The sequence below is a fragment of the Lathamus discolor genome, chromosome 2, assembly GCF_037157495.1.
Source record: "Lathamus discolor isolate bLatDis1 chromosome 2, bLatDis1.hap1, whole genome shotgun sequence".
In the NCBI taxonomy this organism is placed as follows: Eukaryota; Metazoa; Chordata; class Aves; order Psittaciformes; family Psittacidae; genus Lathamus; species Lathamus discolor.
In genome coordinates this window covers 156,303,790-156,327,486 of record NC_088885.1, presented here as the reverse complement: position 1 = coordinate 156,327,486, position 23,697 = coordinate 156,303,790, and the positions used below count along the sequence as shown (strand labels likewise).

At 41.2% G+C, this 23,697-nt stretch overlaps 1 protein-coding gene across 8 annotated transcripts in view; it reads left to right on the top strand.

Annotated features, from left to right (window-relative positions):
• TRAPPC9 (trafficking protein particle complex subunit 9) overlaps positions 1-23,697 on the top strand; it is a 600,540-nt gene that overhangs the window by 34,968 nt on the left and 541,875 nt on the right. For all 8 annotated transcript variants that reach the window (XM_065669014.1, XM_065669011.1, XM_065669012.1 and 5 more), the window contains 2 exons: positions 11,845-11,971; positions 18,753-18,898. In XM_065669014.1, coding sequence (XP_065525086.1) covers positions 11,845-11,971; positions 18,753-18,898 — 273 coding nt within the window. The remainder of the gene's footprint in view (positions 1-11,844; positions 11,972-18,752; positions 18,899-23,697) is intronic.

Below are 23,697 nucleotides of genomic sequence, written 5' to 3'. Positions count from 1 at the left end.
ATTGTCAGAAAATTTTGGTCAAGATTTGCTGTTTAGGAAGAAAGATTCTGAGGTTTGGTCCTTCTTCAGAGGATAAATCTGTGGAATTCTTCCAAAGTGTAGTTAGAAATGGTTTATGGTGCAGCATGCTCTGACCTGTAAAATGCTTAGTAACAAATTTGGGTACCAGATGAGGTTTAAGGATGTTAAAACAATGGTGAAATTGAACAGAATCACAGAATCACAGAATCCCAAGGGTTGGAAGGGACCTAAAAAGATCATCTAGTCCAACCCCCCTGCAAGAGCAGGGTAACCTACAGTACATCACACAGGAACTTGTCCAGGCGGGCCTTGAATATCTCCAGTGTAGGAGACTCCACAACCCCCCTGGGCAACCTGTTCCAGTGCTCTGTCACTCTTACAGTAAAGAAGTTCTTCCTGATGTTAACGTGGAACTTCCTATGCTCCAGTTTACACCCATTGCCCCTTGTCCTATCACTGGATATCACTGAAAAAAGCCTAGCTCCATCATCCTGACACCTACCCTTTACATATTTGTAAACATTGATGAGGTCACCCCTCAGTCTCCTCTTCTCCAAGCTAAAGAGACCCAGCTCCCTCAGCCTCTCCTCATAAGGGAGATGTTCCACTCCCTTAATCATCTTTGTGGCTCTGCGCTGGACTCCTTCAAGCAATTCCCTGTCCTTCTTGAACAGAGGGGCCCAGAACTGGACGCAATATTCCAGATGCGGCCTCACCAAGGCTGAGTAGAGGGGGAGGAGAACCTCTCTTGACCTACTAACCACTCCCTTTCTAATGCACCCTAAGATGCCATTTGCCTTCTTGGCCACAAGAGCACATTGCTGGCTCATGGTCATCCTCCTATCCACCAGGACCCCCAGGTCCCTTTCCCCTTCACTACTTTCCAGCAGGTCAACCCCCAACCTGTACTGGTACATGGGGTTGTTCTTCCCCAGATGCAAGACTCTACACTTGCCCTTGTTAAATTTCATCAAGTTTCTCCCCGCCCAACTCTCCAGCCTGTCCAGGTCTCGCTGAATGGCAGCACAGTCCTCTGGTGTGTCAGCCACTCCTCCCAGTTTTGTGTCATCAGCAAACTTGCTGAGGGTGCACTCAGTTCCCTCATCCAGGTCATTGATGAAAATATTAAACAGCACCGGTCCCAGCACCGACCCCTGAGGAACTCCACTAGTCACAGACCTCCAGCTAGATTCTGCGCCATTGACCACAACTCTCTGCCTTCTTCCTTTCAACCAGTTCTCGATCCACCTCACTACTTGATCGTCAAGCCCACACTTCCTTAGCTTATCTATGAGGATGCTGTGGGAGACAGTATCAAATGCCTTACTGAAATCAAGAAAAACTACATCTACCGCTCTACCATCATCCCTCCACCTAGTCACTTCCTCATAGAAGGCTATAAGGTTGGTCATACATGACTTCCCCCTCATAAAACCATGTTGGCTGTTCTTAATGACCCCCTCATCCTTGATATGCCTAGTGATGGAGTCAAGAATAAGTTGTTCCATCACCTTTCCAGGGATGGAGGTAAGGCTGACCGGTCTATAATTACCCGGGTCCTCCTTCTTGCCCTTCTTATAGATTGGTGTGACCTTTGCCATCCGCCAATCCTCAGGCACCTCGCCCGTTTCCCACGACTTACCAAAGATGACGGAAAGTGGCCTAGCAATGACCTCCGCCAGCTCCCTCAGCACCCGTGGGTGCATTCCATCCGGACCCATCGATTTACAGATGTCCAGATTGCATAGCTGATCCCTAACCCAATCCACATCTACCAAAGCAAACTCCTCCTTTGTCCTGACTCCTTCTGGGGCTATAGAAATCCGGGGCCCTCGGGGAGAGTCTGCAGGAGTAAAGACAGAGGCAAAGAAGGCATTCAGCACCTCTGCCTTCTTTATATCCTCTGTCTCCAGGGTACCCACTTCGTTCAGCAGTGGGCCTATATTGCCTCTTGTGTTAGTTTTATTTGCTATGTATTTGAAGAAGCCCTTTCTATTGTCTTTAACCCGACTAGCAAGATTGAGTTCCAAGGAGGCCTTAGCTGTCCTAATTGCCTCCCTACATCCTCTAACAACTGTCCTATATTCCTCCCAAGCGGCCAGCCCCTCCTTCCATAATCCATAGATTCTCCTTTTCCACTTGAGTTTGCCCAGCAGCTCCTTGTTTAACCACGCCGGTCTCCTAGATCCCTTACTTGACTTCCTACTTATTGGGACGCTCCGATCCTGAGCTTGGAAGAAGCGGTCCTTGAATGCTAACCAACTATCTTGAGCCCCTTTACCGCCTAGTACACTTTCCCATGAGACTTCCCTTAGCAGTTGACTGAAGAGGCCAAAGTTGGCCCTTCGGAAATCCAGAACTGTGGCTTTGCTAGGTATTCTATTCCTCCCACACAGGATCCTAAACTCCACCATCTCATGGTCACTGCAGCCAAGGCTGCCATTGACACAATTGAACTGTTAACATTTGCACTGAATGGATTTCTTAAATTCTCTTCATTCTCACTTTAAAATGGCAAATGCATCTTTGCATTTCTTTTAAGAGCTCAGAGATGGATAGAAACTCTTCTGAGGCTGATATGTCTGCAGTGTAGTTGTCTGCATCTGCATCATCCTGATGATCCTGGCCATCCCAGTGACTCTTTTGACAGGATTTATCACTCCCTTTACACATGCACAGCTGTCTCAGTACTGACTGGGTGTCTGTATCTGATCCTAGTCATCAGCGCTTCTCTTCTTAGAATGATAGAATCCCACGTTGGAAGGATCATCTGGTCCAACCTCTCTAGGCAAAACATGACCTAAATTAGATGTCCCAGCACCCTGTCCAGCCAAATCTTGAAAGAGTCCAGTGTTGTGGAATCTCTTCTTTGGAGAGGTTATTCCAGTGGGTGATTGTTCTAAGCGTGAAAAATTTCTCTCTTGTGTCAGAAATTATAGTAAATAACAGTAGGCACATGGATAATTGTGATCTGTGGGAAGGAATTACAACCTCTTTGAAGCATGACATCTTCCCAAGGAATAAGGGAGCATTTAAATAAGTGTGATTTAGGTAATACAATGTTCCTAAATTAAACAAACCCAACCAGCAAACCAAGAAACCTTTTGGTACATTAATTAATGATTAGAAGAGAGAGAAATAATCAATAAGTGAAGGAGATTATGGTGTTGGAAAGAGACCAGGGTTATTTAGAAGAGTTTCCAGAGTAGACTTGGTTGTGATATTCTTTCTTGAGAGTGGGAAGTAAGAGATTCTGTGTGGAAACCTTCTCTTTTAAGCTCTGCTGATGCTGACCATCATAAGTAAATCACCTGAAGTGCATGTAATGTAGGCACCAGCTGCTTTACTGTACAGTTGCTTTCCTTTTGTGCTGCAATTCTTGGAAATACAGACATAGCCTGTCAGTACTTCACAGTGTTTAATCATAAGGAACATTATTCCCAAATACTGCATTTAATTTAGGACAGCATTTCCTCTATGATCCTTTATAGTGTGTAAATTCATGTTTAGAAAGTTAAAAAAAGGGCTAAAAGGAATGAAGTTTTAATCAGACTGAAGAGAGAATATAATGCAAATTAAAACTTGATGTAAACTTCTGAGCTGAAGTGAGGTTTCCTTAACTGACATTAATGAACCGATTTTAATGCCCTGTGTTGTATTTTAGTTGACAAAGTATCTGCAAGTTGGTTTTGCCTCACCAATGCATCTTTCAAAAAGGAGCTAGTTTGGTTGGTCTTATGTTATTAAAATGAACTGATTCAGGATGGAGACTGAAATGTTCAATATAATTACCAGGGAATATTTATAGCAGCATGGTAGGTTCTTAGCCATTAATTGGAAATGTTTTATACAGCTTCAGCATAGTGCTATATATTATCTGTGTGCATATCTATGAAAAAATACGTATTTGTGTATATATATATAAAGTGTAATTGAAGAGAGATGTCACCCTCTGTGTGTTTGATGTATAGCAGTGGCACAATATGGAGTAAGAATGAATATATTAAAGCTTGAATGGAAATGCTTTCTGACATATTATAATAAAAGGCTTGGAGATTGTACATGAAGTAGGAGGAAGCTTCTTAGAAGCCACTTAACTCTTATTTATCATGGTACTATGACTTTAGCTTCTTTTCATCTAGTTCTGTGTTTTCTTCATTTGTGTATTATGAAACTTAAGGACTGTTTTGTACTCTTGCTCCTGAGAACTGTTCATCTGCAGCACTTTTTCCTGCCTTTTTAAATCCCTCCTTTATTTCCTTTTTAAATTTAAAGTAGCACCAGAGTAAAACTCTCTGGGCTTGCTTTATTCTTCTGTATCTCTCTCTGGAATTGGTGTTATCTAGAGATAAACTGGCTTATTAAATAACTTCACTCAACCTTTTATATTAAGAAGGTGTACTTCATTTTATAGAATCATAGAATCATAGAATAGGGTTGGAAAGGACCTCAAGATCATCCAGTTCCAACCTCCCTGCCATGGGCAGGGACACCTCACACTAAACCATCCCACCCAAGGCTTCATCCACCCTGGCCTTGAACACCGCCAGGGATGGAGCACTCACAACTTCCCCTGGGCAACCTTTGTTGTGTTCAAAGATGAATTTAAAATTTGATGCTTAAAGTGCCACATCACCTGAATTATTTTTGGAGCTCAGACTGCTTTGATACATTCTTTTCTAGAACATTGAAACAGTAATATCCTCACAGCCACAGTCATACTCGGGTTCGTTCCTCCAGTGCTTTTTGCTTCCCCCTGAGACCCTCTGTAATGAGTAAGAGCAGTTGCCTGTTAGTGCAGAATGTGTCCCTGCCCCATCCCATGCAGCAGCACATCCACACTAGTATCACAGAACCACAGGCTGGCCTGTGTTGGGAAGGACCCCAAAGCTCATCCACCTCAAACCCCCTGCTAAGGGCAGGGACACCCCCCACTCCTGGAATGCGTGTCTTTAGACTATGTAGAAAGTAAAACCCCACAATATTTATATATGTTTATGTTTGAAATAATGATCTGCTTATCCCAGGGATCCTTGAGGAGCTCTGGTTCAGATCTCAATTCAGTGGATTTCTTTTTCTTGAGGTAGAATGAATAAATGAGACACAGTAAACTAACAACAGTGCTAACATTTACATTCATTTGCATAGCATAAATTATAAAGACCAAAAGTTTAAGTCATGTTACACTGTAGATGAAGACTTGTCCAACTGGTCCAGCATTATAAATAAAGCCCAAAGTCTTTCACACATGATTTACCTTTGTTTAGACCCGTGTGTTTATGAGATACAGACAAAAATCCGGTCAATACCATATCCCAGTTCATAGGTGAAACAAAATATTTGTCATTACAATAAAATAGTGCTTTTCTTTATGACTGAAGTTCCTTACTAAGTTGGTTAAAGTCATTAATGAAAAAAAAATAAAATGAAGTTTCTGAGGTGTAGCTCAAAATTCCTGTCTTCATGGAGACAGCTCTGACTCTTAAAGAAGCCCAATTTGATTAATTGAGGGAAAAGATACAGGTGTTGAAATGAAGACAAGTAGCCAAGTTTTTGTTCCAGGAGAAAAGATTACTTTGGGAAAGACAAACTTTAATTGGTAGTAGGAAGACATGAAGAATTTGTGCTATATTTTTAGGAGATGCTATTTTGGTACTGAAGGAAGTACAGCTGTATCCTGGGCTGCCTCAAAAGAAGTGTGGCCAGCAGGTTCAGGGAGGTAATTTTCCCCATCTACTCTGCTCTTGGTGAGACCTCACCTGTAGTCTGTGGTCTGGGACCTCCAACATAAGAAGGATGTGGACCTGTTGGAGAAAGCCCAGAGGAGGTCATGAAGATGATCAGGGGGCTGGCACACCTCTGCAATGGAGACAGGCTGAGAGAGCTGGGCTTGTTCAGCCTGGAGAAGAGAAGTCTCCAGGGAGGAAGTAGAGCAGCTCCCAATGCCTAAAGGAGTTACACGAAAGGTGGAGAGGGGCTTTGAACAAGGGCGTGTGGTGACAGGACAAGGGGAATGGCTTTAAACTGACAGAGGGGAGACTGAGATTAAATATAAGGAAGAAATTCTTCCCTGTGAGGGTGCTGAGGCACTGGCACAGGGTGCCCAGAGAAGCTGTGGCTGCCCCATCCCTGGCAGTGCTCAAGGCCAGGTTGGACACAGGGGCTTGGAGCAACCTGCTCTAGCGGAAGGTGTCCCTGCCCGTGGCAGGGCGTTGGAACTGTATGAGCTTTAAGGTATTTTCTGACCCAAACTATTCTGTCATTCCATGAGTTCTCACTCACTTTGGTCATTTTTAGATCCAGTTGGCCTGTCAGCTTGCATGTGCTTCCTGTCTTAACTGGCTGCCTAATGACTGTAGGTAGGAGTCTGGAATGTGGCTATTCAGGGCAGTATAAAAACATAGGTAAGTGATGAGATTTATTGCGGGAGGGAATATTGGAATGAGAACCAAGCATTCCTTGTGTTGCTTTCAAAACAACTTGTTCAAGTGTCACATCTCTCAGTAGTTTGAAGTTACACTTACTTGCTCCATGTATTTTTCAGAAAAAACATCAGAGATGCTCTTTGTTTGCTAAAACTGTAGAAAATGACATCATCTGATGCGCATCAGACTTAATGTCATGGAAAACCAGGTGATGCTTGCCTGCAGGTTAGAGGAGACCTGCTCTTTTCTGCTGAATTAAACCACCACAATACTGAATTAGTGGCTTGCTCGTGCAAGTCTTGCTAAGGCACTTCACTCTCCACATTGCCTTGCTTGTGGTAGGAAATGTGCTGAGTACATAACTAGGATGCTTTCCGTCCATCTGTGTCTATCTGAAAGTGGAGTTGAGGGGCTGCCTTAAAAGGTCACGAAGACTTGCATACGTGCTATAATCCAGTCAAGCTAAAAAGTTTGTAGTGGCTACTGTCTATGAATACTCAGTTTCTACTTCAGCTTTTGTGAGGGTCTTACTCTATTTTGTGGCCTTTTGATATTAGTTTTTGCTGTAAAGAATATACTGCATCTTGATGTCAGGGTGATGCTGAAGAAGGCAGGGTGATGCTGAAGATATTGCTGGCAGCAGGCATGCACCGACCTTGTTTTTCTTCTCTTGCTGTCTGAGGGGTCACCAAGCCATTTTCTTCTTTCTTTTGTAAAGGAAAATATATATGGGTTTGGGTGCAGAAGCTACTGTTTCTATTGCTTTTAATGCTGTCAGACTGACTTTTCTGTCTTGTTACATGTTACTAGTAATTTATCAAGGAGATGTTGGTGTCTTTCTTCCCAAGGGAGTTGGGTACTGACTACTCCAGGTGTTCTTTGACTTCTCCTTTGTGAATGTTATTTGCTGTTTTCATGGGGGAAAGAAAAGCTCAGCCAGCACCAAGAACCCCGGGTACTAGGTTTATTTGTTACAACATTGATTCTGGGCTTATCACCAGGGAAAAAATGGAATTCAGGTGGCTTCGAGCTCTTAGTTTCTTGAGTTTCATTTTCAGTGTTTTAATGGGTTCCACGAGGAAACAAAGTCATTTGTCTTCCAGAGTAATTGGCAGGTCAGACATAAAATGTTCCCTTCATTCTACCTTGCTGTAGGTTGTTCTGTAAGGCACACAGTGACTTGATCAAAACAAGGTCAACCAGTTATTTGCCAGAAAGCAAACACATTCTTAATGTTTGACTTAGTTTTTAATGGGTAATGGCTGAAACTCAGTCTGAGGATTTAAAATCTGTTCAAATATTAAAGAACTGAAATATACAGTTAAAGCAATTGTGTTCATCTCATTTTAGCTGTTACCTGCCAAGTCATGAAATGCTGTTTGTGTGATACTGTTAAATCAGTTACTGAAGTGCATAAAAATACTAGTCTGTAACTGACCTTCCTTCCTTGTGTGTTTTTTCCATGGCTCCATTATTGTGAAATACTGCTTTACGTTATTGTGAAGCTAGCACAAAATCTCTTCTTTTTCACATTTAGAAGCTTTCAATCACAAGTGTGCACTAACTCTGTGTTCAGATTTTTGTGTTCTCACATTAGAAGAAGGTCCAGAAAATCTCTGGGCCAAAACCAGTGTTCATTGTGTTGCCATGAAGTGGTTAAGCAAAAAATTATCAAGAATGTTGTTGGAATATTAAGTTGTCAGAAGCAGCCAAAAAAAGGTAATGAAACCGATTTGGTATGAAATGGGGAAATTGTGCTAGGTTATACTGAACAAACAGAAGCATGTGTGCAAGTGGCAGCACTGGCTATGACTTGGTTGGATCTTTGATAGAGTCTGGAGAGAAACTGGGGGAAATAAAATGCTGAACGTAGTTATTTCTGATGAGAAAATAACCCATTGTTTGACACTCAGTAGATGACTCCCTGGAATACCTACAGGTGAGTATCCAGTAGTGTTCCCAGCTGCAGAGCAGGCTTTTAAGGCCATGAATTCACAGGTTAAAGGATCAAGTGGTAGTTGCTTTACTGCTGACGTACACAACCATGAAGACACTAGGTGGGTGAAAACCTCCAAGAGTAGCTGTTTTCTGTTTCTCCTTTGCAAGGAGAAGGATAAGTACTGGTGATAACTGTTCCAGTCATAGATAGTCATCTAAATGAAAGGTCAGGAAGACTTGGTAGTAGAATAGATTCTCCTGAGAGGTTTGTGCAGTTTCTGATTGTGTCAAATGCGATGACAGCCAGGCAGATGCTAGGAGAATTCAGAGCTGTTGGAAGGTAGCAGTCTGTAGCAGGTTTCTGGCAGCTATTAGGCTTTTCAAATTTGACTTAGTAGGGAAGTTTGAATCATACATTTATACCACAGAGGTCGGGTAGCAGAGGTGCTGAATGGAGAAAGGCTGGAGAGGGACTTTTTACAAGGGCATGTAATGATAGGACAAGGGATAATGGCTTTAACCTGAGAGAGGGGAGATTTAGAGTAGATGTAAGGAAGAAGTTCTCCACTGTGAGTGTGATGAGACAATGGAACAGGTTATCCAGAGAAACTGTGGCTGCCCCATCACTGGCAGAGTTCAAGGCCAGGCTGGATGGGGCTTGGAGCAACCTGCTCTAGTGGAAAGTGTCCCTGCCCATGGTAGGGTGTTGGAACTGGATGAGCTTTAAGATCCCTTTCTACCTAAACTGTTCTATGACTCTATAAAGATTAACTTTTAGAAGTGGCTCTCGAACAAGATCACGCATCTCTTGCTCTTCTGTATCATGAATGCTTCTTGATACGTCCTGTTGATGTAGATTGCTTTAGCATCTCAGCTGACATGAGGTGCTAAATAAAAGGTAATGGAGCTGCTGGCTTGGTAGCAGCATGTGTTAAGTGGCATTTCATAAAGTATCAGCATAGGAAAATGTCTTGTTTTAGCCTTGTCCTTGCAGAAAGCATGCTGAGCTTCTATGAAATAAAAATGTGACTCAAATCTATAAACAAATTAGTTTTGCAGGTGGCAGCATTCTTTCTTTGAACACAATAATTGACAGTGTTTCACACTAGGAAATAAAAGCCAGTTCTCAAGAATGACAGACCTCTAGTTTGATGCAGAATTAAGCTCATACTGTAGTGTTGTCTTCATCATTCTTGGTAGCTGTGAGCTTTCCATTTCAGTGGATTCTACTTGTACTATATGCCCTTGCTCACCTAACATGGAAAGTAACAACCTAAATGCTGTAGCCTAAAAATCTTGTTAAAACACTCAATCTTGAACCACAACTCCTGGCTGTGCTACACTGATCTGAATGTATGTGTATGTCTGGAAATGTGTTTTTTGGGAACATTTCCTACATGCAAATAGAATGTAGTTGAGTGGCTCAAGAGATAGTTCAGTGAAGCATAGCAGAAGCAAAGAAATTTGTCAGATATATGGCATTAATTTCATAGTGAAGGCAATTGCAATCAATGTTTATTTGCTTTGAAAGAGTACTCATGGCCTTAGAAGCTTACAGACTAAGCTGGATTCATGTGGGCAGCACGAACATTGATGGATGTTTGTGCCTTTCAAGGTGTTTGGGGCAGTGACATGGTTTACTGGATGCGTTTCTCTCACATTTTTCTCAGTCCTCCCCCTCACAGCTGCTGTGCAGGACTTTTTACCCATTCATTTACCCAGGGTGGTGATGCCCTGCCACAGTGTGCCCAGAGAAGCTGTGGCTGCTCCATCCCTGGCAGTGCTCAAGGCCAGCTTGGATGCGGCTTGGAGCAACCTGGTCTAGTGGAAGGTGTCCCTGCCCATGGCAGGGGGTTGGAACTGGGTGAGCTTTAAGGTCCCTTCTACCCTAAACCATTTCATGATTCTATGATTCTTAAATGTTATCACAACCATGCCACAAGCATAGCTGATGGGCTCAGCTTTGGGCAGTGATGGGTCTGGTTTGGAGTTGGCTGGAGCTGGCTCTCTCTGACAGGGAGCTACCCCTGGTGTCTTCTCCCAAAAGCCACCCTTGCAGCCCCCCTCACTACCAAAACCTTGCTGCATAAACCTAATACACTTTTTTAAGAAGTATTTTTGGAAAGCATTATTTGCTATCACCCTTCACTTTTCTATTTTATCCTTTAGTATTCTGATCTCTGAAGTATTTTCTAGAAACCGTTCAGTTATTGAATAGTTACTTTTTATTGGTAGCACATAGAATCATGTGGAGGAATGTTCACTGTACTTTAAAGCATAAATATATGCAATATATGTAAGACTTTTCACCTATGTCAGCCTTCTCTCTAAACACACACTCTCAGGCTTGGTTCTGTTTGCCAGCTCCCATTTCATCCGTGAAATAGTTTTGTGTTCAGGCCATACATTTCCAATACGCACTTTTTTCTGGAGGCATTTGTATCTATTGTTGAAAATGATTGTTGGATAAAATTCATAAGCATTTACTATCCATTATTGAAGATAAATAATGTTTGTCTGAACATTCTTGTATTTTTAAGCAAAACCAAAGAAAAGCTTTCCTACCAGTTGTTATGATTTAGTAGCATAATATAGTAGAAGTATTTTAAGAATTTAGGTAGTTTTAACACCTAAGAGAAGGCTGCGTACAGACCTCATAGCAGCCTTCCAGTATCTGAAGGGGGCTATAAGCATGCTGGGGAGGGACTCTTCATTAGGGACTGTAGTGATAGGACAAGGGGTAGCGGGTTAAAACGTAAACAGGGGAAGTTTAGATTGGATATAAGGAAGAAATTCTTTACTGTAAGGGTGGTGAGGCACTGGAATGGGTTGCCCAAGGAAGTTGTGAATGCTCCATCCCTGGCGGTGTTCAAGGCCAGGTTGGACGAAGCCTTGTGTGGGATGGTTTAGTGTGAGGTGTCCCTGCCCATGGCAGGGGGGTTGGAACTGGATGATCTTAAGGTCCTTTCCAACCCAAACCATTCTATGATTCCAACACAAGCTAACATCAAGTAATTTGTTTCTCTTCTTTGGTATTGTCTACTCTAATGTTTCAAAGCAGGGCTTGTTCACATAACGATGCTGTTATTATTAGCTATAATATGCTTGAGGCCAGTTTTGTTGGGTATTTACCTTTACTGGATAAATTGCAAGAATTTTTATTTTGACAATGAAAACTAAGAAAAAGTAGATATAAACAGAGACTTTACAAATCCTGGCAAGGCCAGAAAACTTTCTTGCTTTTAAGGTTGGTTGATATATTTGATCCATTCAGTAAAGCTTCTAGAGCATATCTCTAAGCATTGTATGTAAACATTAGTTGGCATTCCATTAGAGTTATTTTGTATAAATACAAAAGAAAACCAAATAAAACTTCTGGTCATAACTTCATCTTAACCTTTTGTTGCATGTATATTAGAATTTGGTTTTTAACTTTATTTTCAACAAATTTATTTTCTAGAAAAGAAAGATGTAACACAGAGCTTGGAAAGCTACACAGCAAAATGCCCTGGTACGATGGAATACATTACTCTTCCAGATGGTTTGAAGTTGCCTCCTGTTCCATTCACCAAATTGCCTATTGTGAGGTAAGACTCAAAAATACAATCTCTAACTTCTGCGCGGTACCTGTCACATTTTAAAAGACCCTGGAAGGATATAGACTTCTATAGCAGTTGCTCACTGTAACATGGCAAAATGTCAAAATGTCAGCTTGTTTTAATAAGTTACTAGACGAATATAGAGCCTTTGATCAGAAAATACTTTCTGTGGCCTTTAGTTTCAGGAGGAGAGTAGCTTTTTTTTTGTTTTAAACTGTCATTCAAGAGTTTCTGATACAGCTGAGATCTGCAACTGAGATTTAAGTTAGATACCGATCATAATGGAAGTCCACAAGTTGAATGCTGTCTCTGTCTGTGGAGCTTGGAACTCAGCTGGAACTGATGCTTTTTGTAGCTGTTCCTTTCCAGATGCTGCATTTTGAAACTGGCACCTTCACTGGCCAGTTACGCATCTGTGTTCCCTTTAGTGCCTGGGTGCCAAATCACGTCATGCAGTCAGTCCTATGAATAATACTGTGTTTAGGTTAACGCCTAGCATGAAGTATTAGAGTCAGAGAAAGAAAACAGCTACTGGGCATCAATGACAGAAGAAAAGGCTAAAAAAGTCTTTGTCAAGAAGTGGCTTTTTTGAAGAAGAGATTATTTCTATTCATAAAAGATATAGTAGAAGTTACTGAAAAGAGTTCTTAGAGAGTTTGGAGTTCACAGACGGATGTCATCAAACATTCCATGAAGCAAAAGTTCTAGTATGAAAGAACATAGGAGATAATAAAGTGCATAATCAAGTACTTAAAATTATATTGATTTTCAGATCTTAGTTCTTGAAATGAAAATGCATGTTTTACCCTATAGCCACTTTCTGTTACTATGTTCTAACTTATAAATTTCTTTTTACTGAAGAAAGAGACCTCGTCTAACTATCTGTAGTGCACTTAATATGATAGGCCTGTTCACACTAACAATGTTGTGTGGGAGGTGCTTGCTTGAGGTGCTTGCTTAAGGTGCATTTTTGACCAGAACATATGGCTGTCTGTGGGCAGATGGAATTGTATCTGAAATCGGAATGGTCACACCACTTCTAGTGTCCTGGCAAGAGTGTTTTATCTTCTGGTTGGGCCAAATAGAAAGCTATGTACTGACTGACCATCTGGGTCACCCACCCCTTTTAATATGTACTCACAGAGTACATATTTCTTGACGTCTTCCAGCATTGTCCCCTCAGTATATTCAGTTAGTGCTGGCAAGGCGTCTGGGTTGACTTTACAGGTACCTGCTTTGCATTGCCTCCACTGTGTTCCAGTGGTGCAGTGTGTACTTTGGAGTTGCAGCTGGTTTTGGCTTCTTGGTTGGAAAACATGCAATGTGAACATATGATCCCAAAATCATCACTGTTAGAACTAAAGCTGTGTATTACAGTGGGAATGTTAGTTGACTAATTTATTATCAGCTAACCTTGGAGTTGATTTAGTTTCACAAAATATGTATAGAGCTAAACTAGTCATATTTGACCACCCTAGATCACATTTGCAGTCAAGGCAAAGTAGCTGTTTCCAGGTTTTTCTAACATAATTTAGGTGTCTTGTTTAGGATGAATTGAATTACTGGCCTGTGTGGACTGTATTGTTTCATTTTCCGTTGGCTTCTTGGTTGGGTGGCCTGTAGCAGACCCCCATATAACATCGTCTGTCCTTGCCCTCCTTTTAACCCTGACCAATAAGCTTTTGGTTGGTGCCTTTTCCATCCCAAAGCATAGCTCCATGCACTCTAGGTGATCACTGACATAGAGGGCAGCACTCACTCCTCGTCTCACCTGCCTGTCATTCCTGTGGAGACGGTATCCTTCCTTCCAACACTCGTCATAGGAGCCATCCAAACATGGCAATAAGATTGAAGCTCTGCAGGGCATGCACGTGTCTCTAACTTCTTGGTTATTCCCCATGCTATGTACGTTTGCATAGAGGCATATACGTTTGTATGCTGAGAGAAAGGGACAAGCGCATTATCTTTACTTGTTATTCCTAAGCATAACTTTAAGAAATTGCTCACCATCCAGGTGCTTCATTTACACCATTAGCTTGCGCTGACCTAGCTGCACTCAGAGCACTGAACATAGTTGCTACTGTTTTGCCATGAGGTGAGGAGCCTACCATCAGCAGTATTTAACAGTGAAGAATTTCTGTTTGTGCTGTTCTCCTCCCCCTTTTCTTGTCTTTTGAAAGTTCTAGAAAAGCCATAGTGATAAAAATTGGTAATCCAACAAAATGCTAGTTGTGTCTATATATAAAGCCTCCATTTACATCTACACAGCAGATGTAGCTTGCTGTAGAGTTGTCCAGCTAGTTGGAAAATAGCCATGGTGCAGGAGTGCAGAGCTCTTTCAGCTAAATCATGCTAATATTTGAGGCATAAATTATGAGTGTGTAGACATGTGTTTTTGATTAATGTTGGATAATCTAAGTTTATGATTCAATCCATGCTAGAGCCTTCTAGAAACATCCACATTTTTACTGACAATGATGACTTCTGTTTAATGTTGACATTTCATGGTCTACTAGTTTTTAATCCATTTAATAGGGGTACTTAATTTGTATGTAGATTTTTTAATCAAAATGCTGTCAAACACTGAAATGCAACAGTGAAATTGGAACATAGTCATGCTGTTACCTTTTTCTCCCCCTTGCCTATAGGCAATAAAAAAGATATGTCTTGGCAAAACCTTTATATTCCATTACTCATGTCAACCTAGTATGTAATGTCTACCTGTTGTTTATTTAAGTATAGTCTTTATAGTCTTTCATTTTTTGGTGTGCATCATGTCTTTTAACTAGATGCTTGGTCATATCATAGGATGGTTTGAGTTGGAAAGGACCTTAAGATCATCCAGTTCCAACCCCTTGCCATGGGCAGGGATGCCTCACAGTAGACTGTGTTGCCAGAGGCTCTGTCCAGCCTGGCCTTGAACACTACCAGGGATGGAGAATTTATCATTTCCTTGGGCAACCCATTGCAGTGCCTCACCACCCTCGCAGTAAAGAACTTCTTCCTTATATCTAACCTGAACTTCCCCTGTTTCAGTTTAAACCCATCACCCCTTGTCCTATCACTACAGTCGCTGATGAAGAGGCCCTCTCCAGCATCCTAAGAGCAATCTGGAAAGCTCCTTGATGAATTTTTATTTCTTTCAATGAAGCTTTTTAAATTAAAAGCATGTTGGATTGGGAAGTATTCCATTATAGCATAGTATGAAATCATCATCTGCTATTTTCTCAAAAACCAGAATAATTTATTGCCTTTCTATTCTAACAGATAAGATTTCACTATTCCTATTTTCATAACTTACCTGTTATTAAAACTCATTTTCTTAGTAATATACTTAAATGAAGAAAAAAATTTACACTTTTGTTACTACTTTAAGTTTACTCGGGGCCATTTTTTATCTTCCTTTTGTCTACTTCATAGACTGGCATTTTTTATTTATCTCCATGTCACCTCTAAGCAAAGTTATTTTTAGTTAACATAACTTTTTCCAAATACAAGATTGTGATCTTTTGGGGTAGCTGGTGAAATTATGTTGTAATTCCTAATTGTCACTCATTTGGATTCAGTCTGGCTGGGCCAGGGACCAGAAAATGTGCATTATTGAAGCTTTTCACACAAAGAAATCAAATGATTTGCCATGTTCTATGTATGACTTGTTAGGGTACAGCTGATGTGGTTCAAGAATATTCCTTCCACTGTCATGCATTAAGATGAAGCTTATTAAAACTTATATAAATACTTATTTATACTATCAGTATTTATATGATAATGATGGATGAGCTGAATCACTTCTCTCTCTATAAATTAAGATTGCTTTTTATTAGTGCTTTATCAAATTTAATGTTTGCTTCCTTCATTGGTTGATATTCAAGGATCACCTGCTACAAGCTCAGGAGTGCTGCATCCCAACTAGAAGGAAGTGCGGAAGGAGGGCCAGATCTCCTTGGATGGATAAGGAGCTGCTGAGGAAAATTCAAAGGAAAAAAGAGGCTTATAAACAATGGAAGCAAGGACAGGCGGCCTGGGTAGAGTACCGGGATGTTGTCCGGGAAGCTAGGGACCAGGTTAGGAAGGCTAAGGCCCAGTTAGAATTAAACATAGCCAGGGATGTTAAGGATAACAGGAAGGGATTCTACAGGTACGTAGCAAACAAAAAACAGACTAGGGACAACATAGGCCCCCTGAGGAAGCTTTCAGGAGAACTGGCTACTCAGTATTTGGAGAAGGCTGAGGTTCTGAAAGACTTCTTTGCCTCGGTCTTCACTGGCAAAGGCTCTGACTGCACCACCCAGGTCTTAGAAGGTAGACGCAGGGACTGTGAGAGTGAAGCCCTTGGGCCCACTGTGGGAGAGGATCTGGTTCGAGACCATCTTAAAAATCTGAACGTGCACAAGTCCGTGGGACCTGATGGAATCCATCCGCGGGTCCTGAAGGAGCTGGCGAATGAAGTTGCTAAGCCACTGGCCATCGTATTTGAAAAATCATGGCAGTCAGGTGAAGTTCCCGACGAGTGGAAAAAGGGAAATATAACCCCCATTTTCAAGAAGGGGAAAATGGAAGACCCGGGGAATTACAGACCAGTCAGTCTCACCTCTATGCCTGGTAAAATCTTGGAGCACATTCTCCTGGATGGCATGCTAAGGCACATGAAGAACAACAAGGTGCTTGGTGACAGCCAGCATGGCTTCACTAAGGGGAAATCCTGCCTGACCAATTTGGTGGCCTTCTATGATGGGGCTACAGAATTGATGGATAAGGGTAAAGCTTGGGGGTGCTGGTCGATGTGAAAATGACCATGAGCTGGCAGTGTGTGCTCGCAGCCCAGAAAGCCAACCGTATCCTGGGCTGCATCAAAAGGAGCGTGACCAGCAGGTCGAAGGAGGTGATCCTGCCCCTCTACTCTGCTCTCGTGAGACCTCACTTGGAGCATTGTGTGCAGTTCTGGTGTCCTCAACATAAAAAGGACATGGAACTGCTGGAACAAGTCCAGAGGAGGCCACGAGAACGATCAGGGGACTGGAGCACCTCCCGTATGAAGACAGGCTGAGGAAGTTGGGGCTGTTCAGCCTGGAGAAGAGAAGGCTGCGTGGGGACCTAATAGCAGCCTTCCAGTATCTGAAGGGGGCCTATAGGAATGCTGGGGAGGGACTTTTCGTCAGGGACTGTAGTGACAGGACAAGGGGTAACGGGTTAAAACTTAAACAGGGGAAGTTTAGATTGGATATAAGGAGGAAATTCTTTCTTGTTAGGGTGGTGAGACACTGGAATGGGTTGCCCAGGGAGGTTGTGAGTGCTCCATCCCTGGTGGTGTTCAAGGCCAGGTTGGATGAAGCCTTGTGTGGGATGGTTTAGTGTGAGGTGTCCCTGCCCATGGCAGGGGGTTGGAACTAGATGATCTTGAGGTCCTTTCCAACCCTAACTATTCTATGATTCTGTGATTCTAAATAAGTATTATTCGTTTGTTTGGCTTTAAGTTGCACTCTAATTTCTAGCAGAATTCTATCAGAAGAGGTTTTAAAATACAAACTATTCAGGGATCTGTCACAGTGCTCTTTATTCTTCAGGCTCCTATCTGTTATTTTGCATTTGATTATGATGCAGACACTATCACCAGCAGATAATATATGAATGTAATTTATTTCTTGTTCCAACATACTTTTACTGTTATCTAGTAACTTCTCAGGTGTTTAATATTGGAGAGATAACGTGTCTCTGTAGTGGTACTCTTGCAGCTTTGTTGTTTTTCAGCAGTAGCTCATTGTCTTGGTTTTCTTGTATGCCTGTACTTTTTATAACCGTGCTGAGGACTTTTCATGCTCTCAGTAACAGCTCATTGTTTTGAAGTAAGCTATGATTCTGTAGCGTTGGCAAGTGAATGACTTCAGCGCCATCCTGTAAATGACACAGAATTGTTTTGATAAAGAATACTTATCTGCTTTTCAAAGTGAAGGTACTTACAGAATCGTAGAATCGTGGAATGGTTTGGATTCGAAGGGACCATAAAGCTCATCCAGTTTCCACGCTCTACCACAGGCAGAGACAGCTTCCACTAGAGCAGGTTGCTCCAACTCCCATCCAGCCTGGCCTAGAACAGTTACAGGGATGGGGCAGCTTCTCTGGGCAACCTGTTTCTGGGTGATTTTATTGTATATTATAATTTTTTAAGTAAGTTTTAAGTTGTTTCTATGACCTTTACAGTGGAAAAAGGCAGGTTTCTTTCTTACTGCTCCAGTGCTCTTGTCACAGTATTTGAAGCACTTCATAAAACATGAGAACTTAACTGTAACATTTATAATCTCTCTGTTTTTTTATGGCATTATCAAGGAATTCCAGAGAGCTAAGTTTTCCAGTGGGAGGTGGATGTAGTAAAGGGGGGAAGAAAGGAATTAATCGTTGAGGAAGTTGGGGTTTTATGACATTCTTGCACTTGGCCTCTTAATTTGTTTCAGAAGTCTCCTTGCGTTTTAGCTAGACTTATTCATGTGGCTCCTGAATCGCCTCTCTGGTGAGGTTTGTTTTTTTTTTTTTTTTGGTTTCTACAGTTTCCTTTGGGATTTGTTTTCTGAGAGCTTTCTGAAACTTTGTCTTCAGTTTGCTTGGGTTGGTATTACTTTCTTTTGTAATGCAGGTCTTTACTTCATGTTTTCTATTTCGTGTGTATTAATCAGTGTTCAGAGTGGCATTTAGTATTTATCAGTTCATTTTTAACACAATCAGCTATTATAAAATAGAATAAATTAAACTTTATAAAATTATTTTTACTCAACAGATCGGTGAAGCTCTTGAACCTCCCAACCAGTCTCCGACCTCACAAAGTGAAAAGTCTACTTGGTCAGAATGTGTCAACCAAAAGCCCCTTCATATATTCTCCAATTATTGCACACAGTCGTGGGGAAGAACGAAGTAAGAAAATAGGTAAGAATATTTTTCATCATTTTCCATTGTTTTGTAAAATTAAAAAATCTCCCTTGATCAAGGAAAGCAAATATGTACATTGCTTTCTTGTGTCGGAAATAATCAGCTTCTTAGCCTACAGTTCTGAAGGAGCAAAGTTCTGTTTTCTGTGAGACAGCTTCACATTCAAAAGAGGAATAGAGTCTCAGAGATGATCAAATTGATCTTCAGAGGAGATAAACTCATTTTATTTCCATCTCGCATAGAAGAGAAATCAGGGAAAACTTAGTTCTGACACATTCTATTCAGCAGTAGCCAGCTTAGCCAGTTATGTGTGGTGCCCTGAGATAGATGCATTGCTGGTGTTTCTCCTTTTCTGATAAGAGAAAAATACTTCTCTATTAGAGAAGAGATTCAGAGCAGCCCTGCAGAGAAGGATTTGGGGGTGTTGGTCGATGAGAAAATGAACGTGAGCCAGGAGTGTGTGCTCGCAGCCCAGAAAGCCAACCGTATCCTGGGCTGCATCAAAAGGAGCGTGACCAGCAGGTCGAAGGAGGTGATCCTGCCCCTCTACTCTGCTCTCGTGAGACCTCACGTGAGTGTTGTCTGCAGTTCTGGTGTCCTCAACATAAAAAGGACATGGAACTGTTGGAACAAGTCCAGAGGAGGCCACGAGGATGATCAGGGGACTGGAGCACCTCCCGTATGAAGACAGGCTGAGGAAGTTGGGGCTGTTCAGGCTGGAGAAGAGAAGGCTGCGTGGAGACCTCAGAGCAGCCTTCCAGTTTATCTGAAGGGGGCCTGTAAGTATGCTTGGGCAGGACTCTTCATTAGGGACTGTAGTGATAGTACAAGGGGTAACGTGTTCAAACTTAAGCAGGGGATGTTTAAGGAAGAAATTCTTTACTGTGAGGGTGGTGAGGCACTGAAATGAGTTGCCCAAGGAAGTTGTGAATGCTTCATCCCTGTCAGTGTTCAAGGCCAGGTTGGACAAAGCCTTGGGTGAGATGGTCTAGTAGCTTTAGTAATAAAATTGTCTATTACTTGCATTTGTGTCATATGTAACAAAAGAATTAGTAGAGTTTTATGGAATGACTTAATTCTAATGAAGTTACTTGGAACTGGATCTTAAGGTCCTTTCCAACCCTAACTATTCTATGATTCTATGATTCCATAAGGGTATCATGATGAACTTGAGGAAATAAGGATTAATGAGCTCCGGTTTCTTGGATGAAAGATGCAAATCCATAGGAAACTGGTCTCAGGTCATTCACCACCTATGGAATCCCAGTGTTAGACCACTCAGATTTTAAAATTGGTTTTCAATTTATCTCTTTCAGGAGAAAAAAATTCATCTAGCTGATATCTTATTATAATTTAACCTGCATTTTGTGAAATGGTTCAAGTTAGGATTTGTGTATGTGCTCTGTGTACCATAGGGGTTTTATATTCTACAGGGCAGTAGCTCCTTTTACGTTTTTATTTAGCCTAAGGAGATGTCTGAACTGTGTGTGTTCCTGTAAAGCATTTGTCTTTTGAAGTACATACACAGCGTGTTCACTTTTAAAAGCCTTTAATGTTTCGTTCAAAGTTTTGCAAACAAAGGAATGTACAAAATAGAATCAGATACTTCCTTTGAAAGGAGATGGGAAATTTAATGGACTTTGAAACTAATGAGAATATTTTAATTGCATGTATTTAATGAAAAGCAATGCTGTTAACAAATGAACAGTGTTTTTCTTACATGGAAGTATGTAAGCCATATTTTGGTTAAATTAGTGTTAGAGCAAAGGAAATCAAGTACTGCTGACAAACCAAAGCAAAACAAAATTCTTTAGGAAGTCTTGAGGAAATGTTTTCAGCTTGAAAAGCTTTTCTGTTTGGAAACAATAAATGGGATAATTATTTTCTGGTTAAATTGCTTTAATTGTATGCTTGTCATAAGAAATAAACCTGCTGATTCTGATATAAATTTTTCTTTGTTCTTTTAAAATGCTGATAGTCTAAAGCAGAAAGAATGCATAATGTAGTTCCATTAGTAAATCTGGCAGCTAATGTTATACCTATATTAGATGCTATAAATGTAGCTCTTTACCTAGGACCACATAACCTCGTTTTACCTTTGCTTTCAAAAACTTTTCCCCCAGGGAAGCAATTCTGTAGCATTGCCCTGATGTCTTTTGCCTAGGGTAGCTACATCTTCTGGAAAGGAGATTGGAGGTAACTAGTGAGATCTCAACATTTCATGGGAAAGGAAGCCCAGACAAGATAATCTAGCACCCTGTCTAGCTGCATCTTGAAAAGCTCTAATAATGTGGACTCGTAGCACATCTCTGGGGAGGTTGTTCCACTGAGTGATCATTCTCACTGTAAAAAAATTCTCTTACTATTAGATGAAACCTCTCTTGGTGCAGCTTGTACTCATTCCACCTTGCCTTCTCTGTTTCCTTGTGAAGAGAGCCTCTATCCTGTTTGTAGCAAGCCTGTAAGTACTGGGATATTGACAAGTTCCCCCTGAGCGTTCTCTTCTCTAGGGAGTAGAGACCTAACTCCTTCAGTCTTTCCTCATGGGGTTGTTTCAGCATCCTCTTGATCATTTTTGTGGCACTCCGCTGGGTTCTGTCCACGTCTGTCTTGAACTGTGCGGACCAGAACTGGACTCAGTACTCCAGGTGTGGCCTGACAATGACTGAGTAGAGTAGGGAGATCAAATCTCTGCTAGCAATGCCCCTGGAAATGCAGCCCAGGATCCAATTCACCTTTGTTGCTGCAGCAGTGGTGGCTCCTGTTCAGCTTGTTGTCCACCAGGATCCCCAGATCCATTCAACAAAGTTGCTTCTCAGCCATCTAGGGATCCTGGCATGTACTGGGCTCTTTGGTTATGTCATTGCAGGTGCAGGCCATTGCAGTTGTCACATCTTTGGACACTACCCTCCCAAGTTCATTAGTTTAAAGCAAGACTGGCAAGTCAGCCAAGCCCCTAGTGAAGGTTCTCCTGCTCTTCTTGGTAGTGAATCCTGTCTCTCCCCATTAGGCTGTATTTGTTGAAGGACTTGCCATGATCATAGAAACCAAGGCCCCAGTGACAATACAAGCCCTGAAGCCAGGTATTGATCTGCATGATGGGTTGACTTCTGCCTGCACCCCTGTATCTGATTGGCAAGGCAGAGAAGAAAATCACTTGTGCTGCCAGGGAGTATATTCCAGGGGTCATACCTGTAAAATTTAAATGATCCTAGAATCCTTTCTTTTTGGAAGGAGAGGCAGATAAAAGTACCAGACAAATCAGTGGTTTGTGTTTAATACTTCAACGAAATCAATAGTTTCCAACATATTCTTCTCATTTTCTAGAATCACTTTTTACAGTTATATTGATGAAAGTGTTTTCAGGAAAAACATCCCAATCATGTGGTAGTTCTTACAGTGTAGAAATTGATTTAGAAGGACTGAAGTGCCTCCTTTGGTTGCTACACGTGCTTATGTTGATTCAGTCAAGCGTAATGGGGCTTTGGTGCTTAGATCCCTTTGAAGCTCTGTACTATACCTCTTTTGAGGAGTAGATGATTCTTTTGGGGACTGCAGAATGCATAGGACATTGTGGACACTAATAAGCAGTTAAATAAAAAGAAATTTACAGAACACCCCTTAGAATTGTGCTTTTGAGTGTTTTGTTTTAATCCAGTTTTGCTTTTCAGCTTTCATAGTAATAGGACCTGTTAAAGCTTAGAATGTATGTTTTTAATTTCCACTAGCATTAATTGCAGTTAAACATTTGCATTAAGTACATCTCCCTGGAGCTCTCTAATATTGCTTGCAAAATGTAATCAGGTAGTAAATGGTTGTGAATGTACAATTAAGGTACAGATGGTTTCAACTGTGAATTAGAGTCTTAATGATATATATATGTATTTTTTACTGGACACTTTCAAATATCCTAGTAAAAAGAGTTAGTAACATATGTTAAAATTGAGTAAACTAGTAAAGGTTAATCCACAAATGTTATAGATTAGCTTATAGTCATGATTTATTTAACCAAACCAGTTAAACCACCTTTGTTTATTTGGACTGCAGGTCCTCAGTTTGTAGGCAGGATCTCATCACATTCAGGTTTAAGCCTGAATGTCAGGTGCGTGTGGTTAACTGTGAGAAATATGGAAGGCAGACAAGACCTTGTGGGCTGAAAAGGTTATGAAGTGCTGGTGTAAAATAATCTGCCTGCATTGTACAGTTCCTTAAAACTTGCATCCCTCCTGCTGCCAACACTTCCATAAACTTCTCGCCTCTTTAAATCAAAAAAACCACACAAATTTGGAACTTAGCAGGGTGAAGTGTCTTTAAAGTAGAACCTCTGTCTCTTGTTGTGAAATGTGTACTTTCAGTTGATCTTATTACCGGATCTATTTTTGTTCATTGTCTTTCCTAAGTATTTTCACAAGTTACCTAATTTCTTATTGCTTAAGTCTCCCATTTTGTCAACCTCAGAAAATCTGTATCCATAGATCTTAGTGTCATCTTCTCCTCCCACAGCACTAGTTAGTATTTCCCAAAGAAAATTAATAGGAGAAAACTAAGGTAGCATCTTGCTGGTGAGTAGTTGTTTCCTTCTGAATGTAGAATGATCTTTTATTTACTCTGTATCATCAGCTGTGTCTATATGAAGATTTGTTCCAGTTATTTTCAATTTCCTTCTTCCTGTTGTGTTCATTCCTCAGGTAGTTGCTGCTTATCTGAGTTAAATATCCAAGGTAATGTGTACTCTGTACCTAACTCCAAGTACATAAGACTTCAAGTGTTTAAGGATATGTGTAAATACTGCTTTG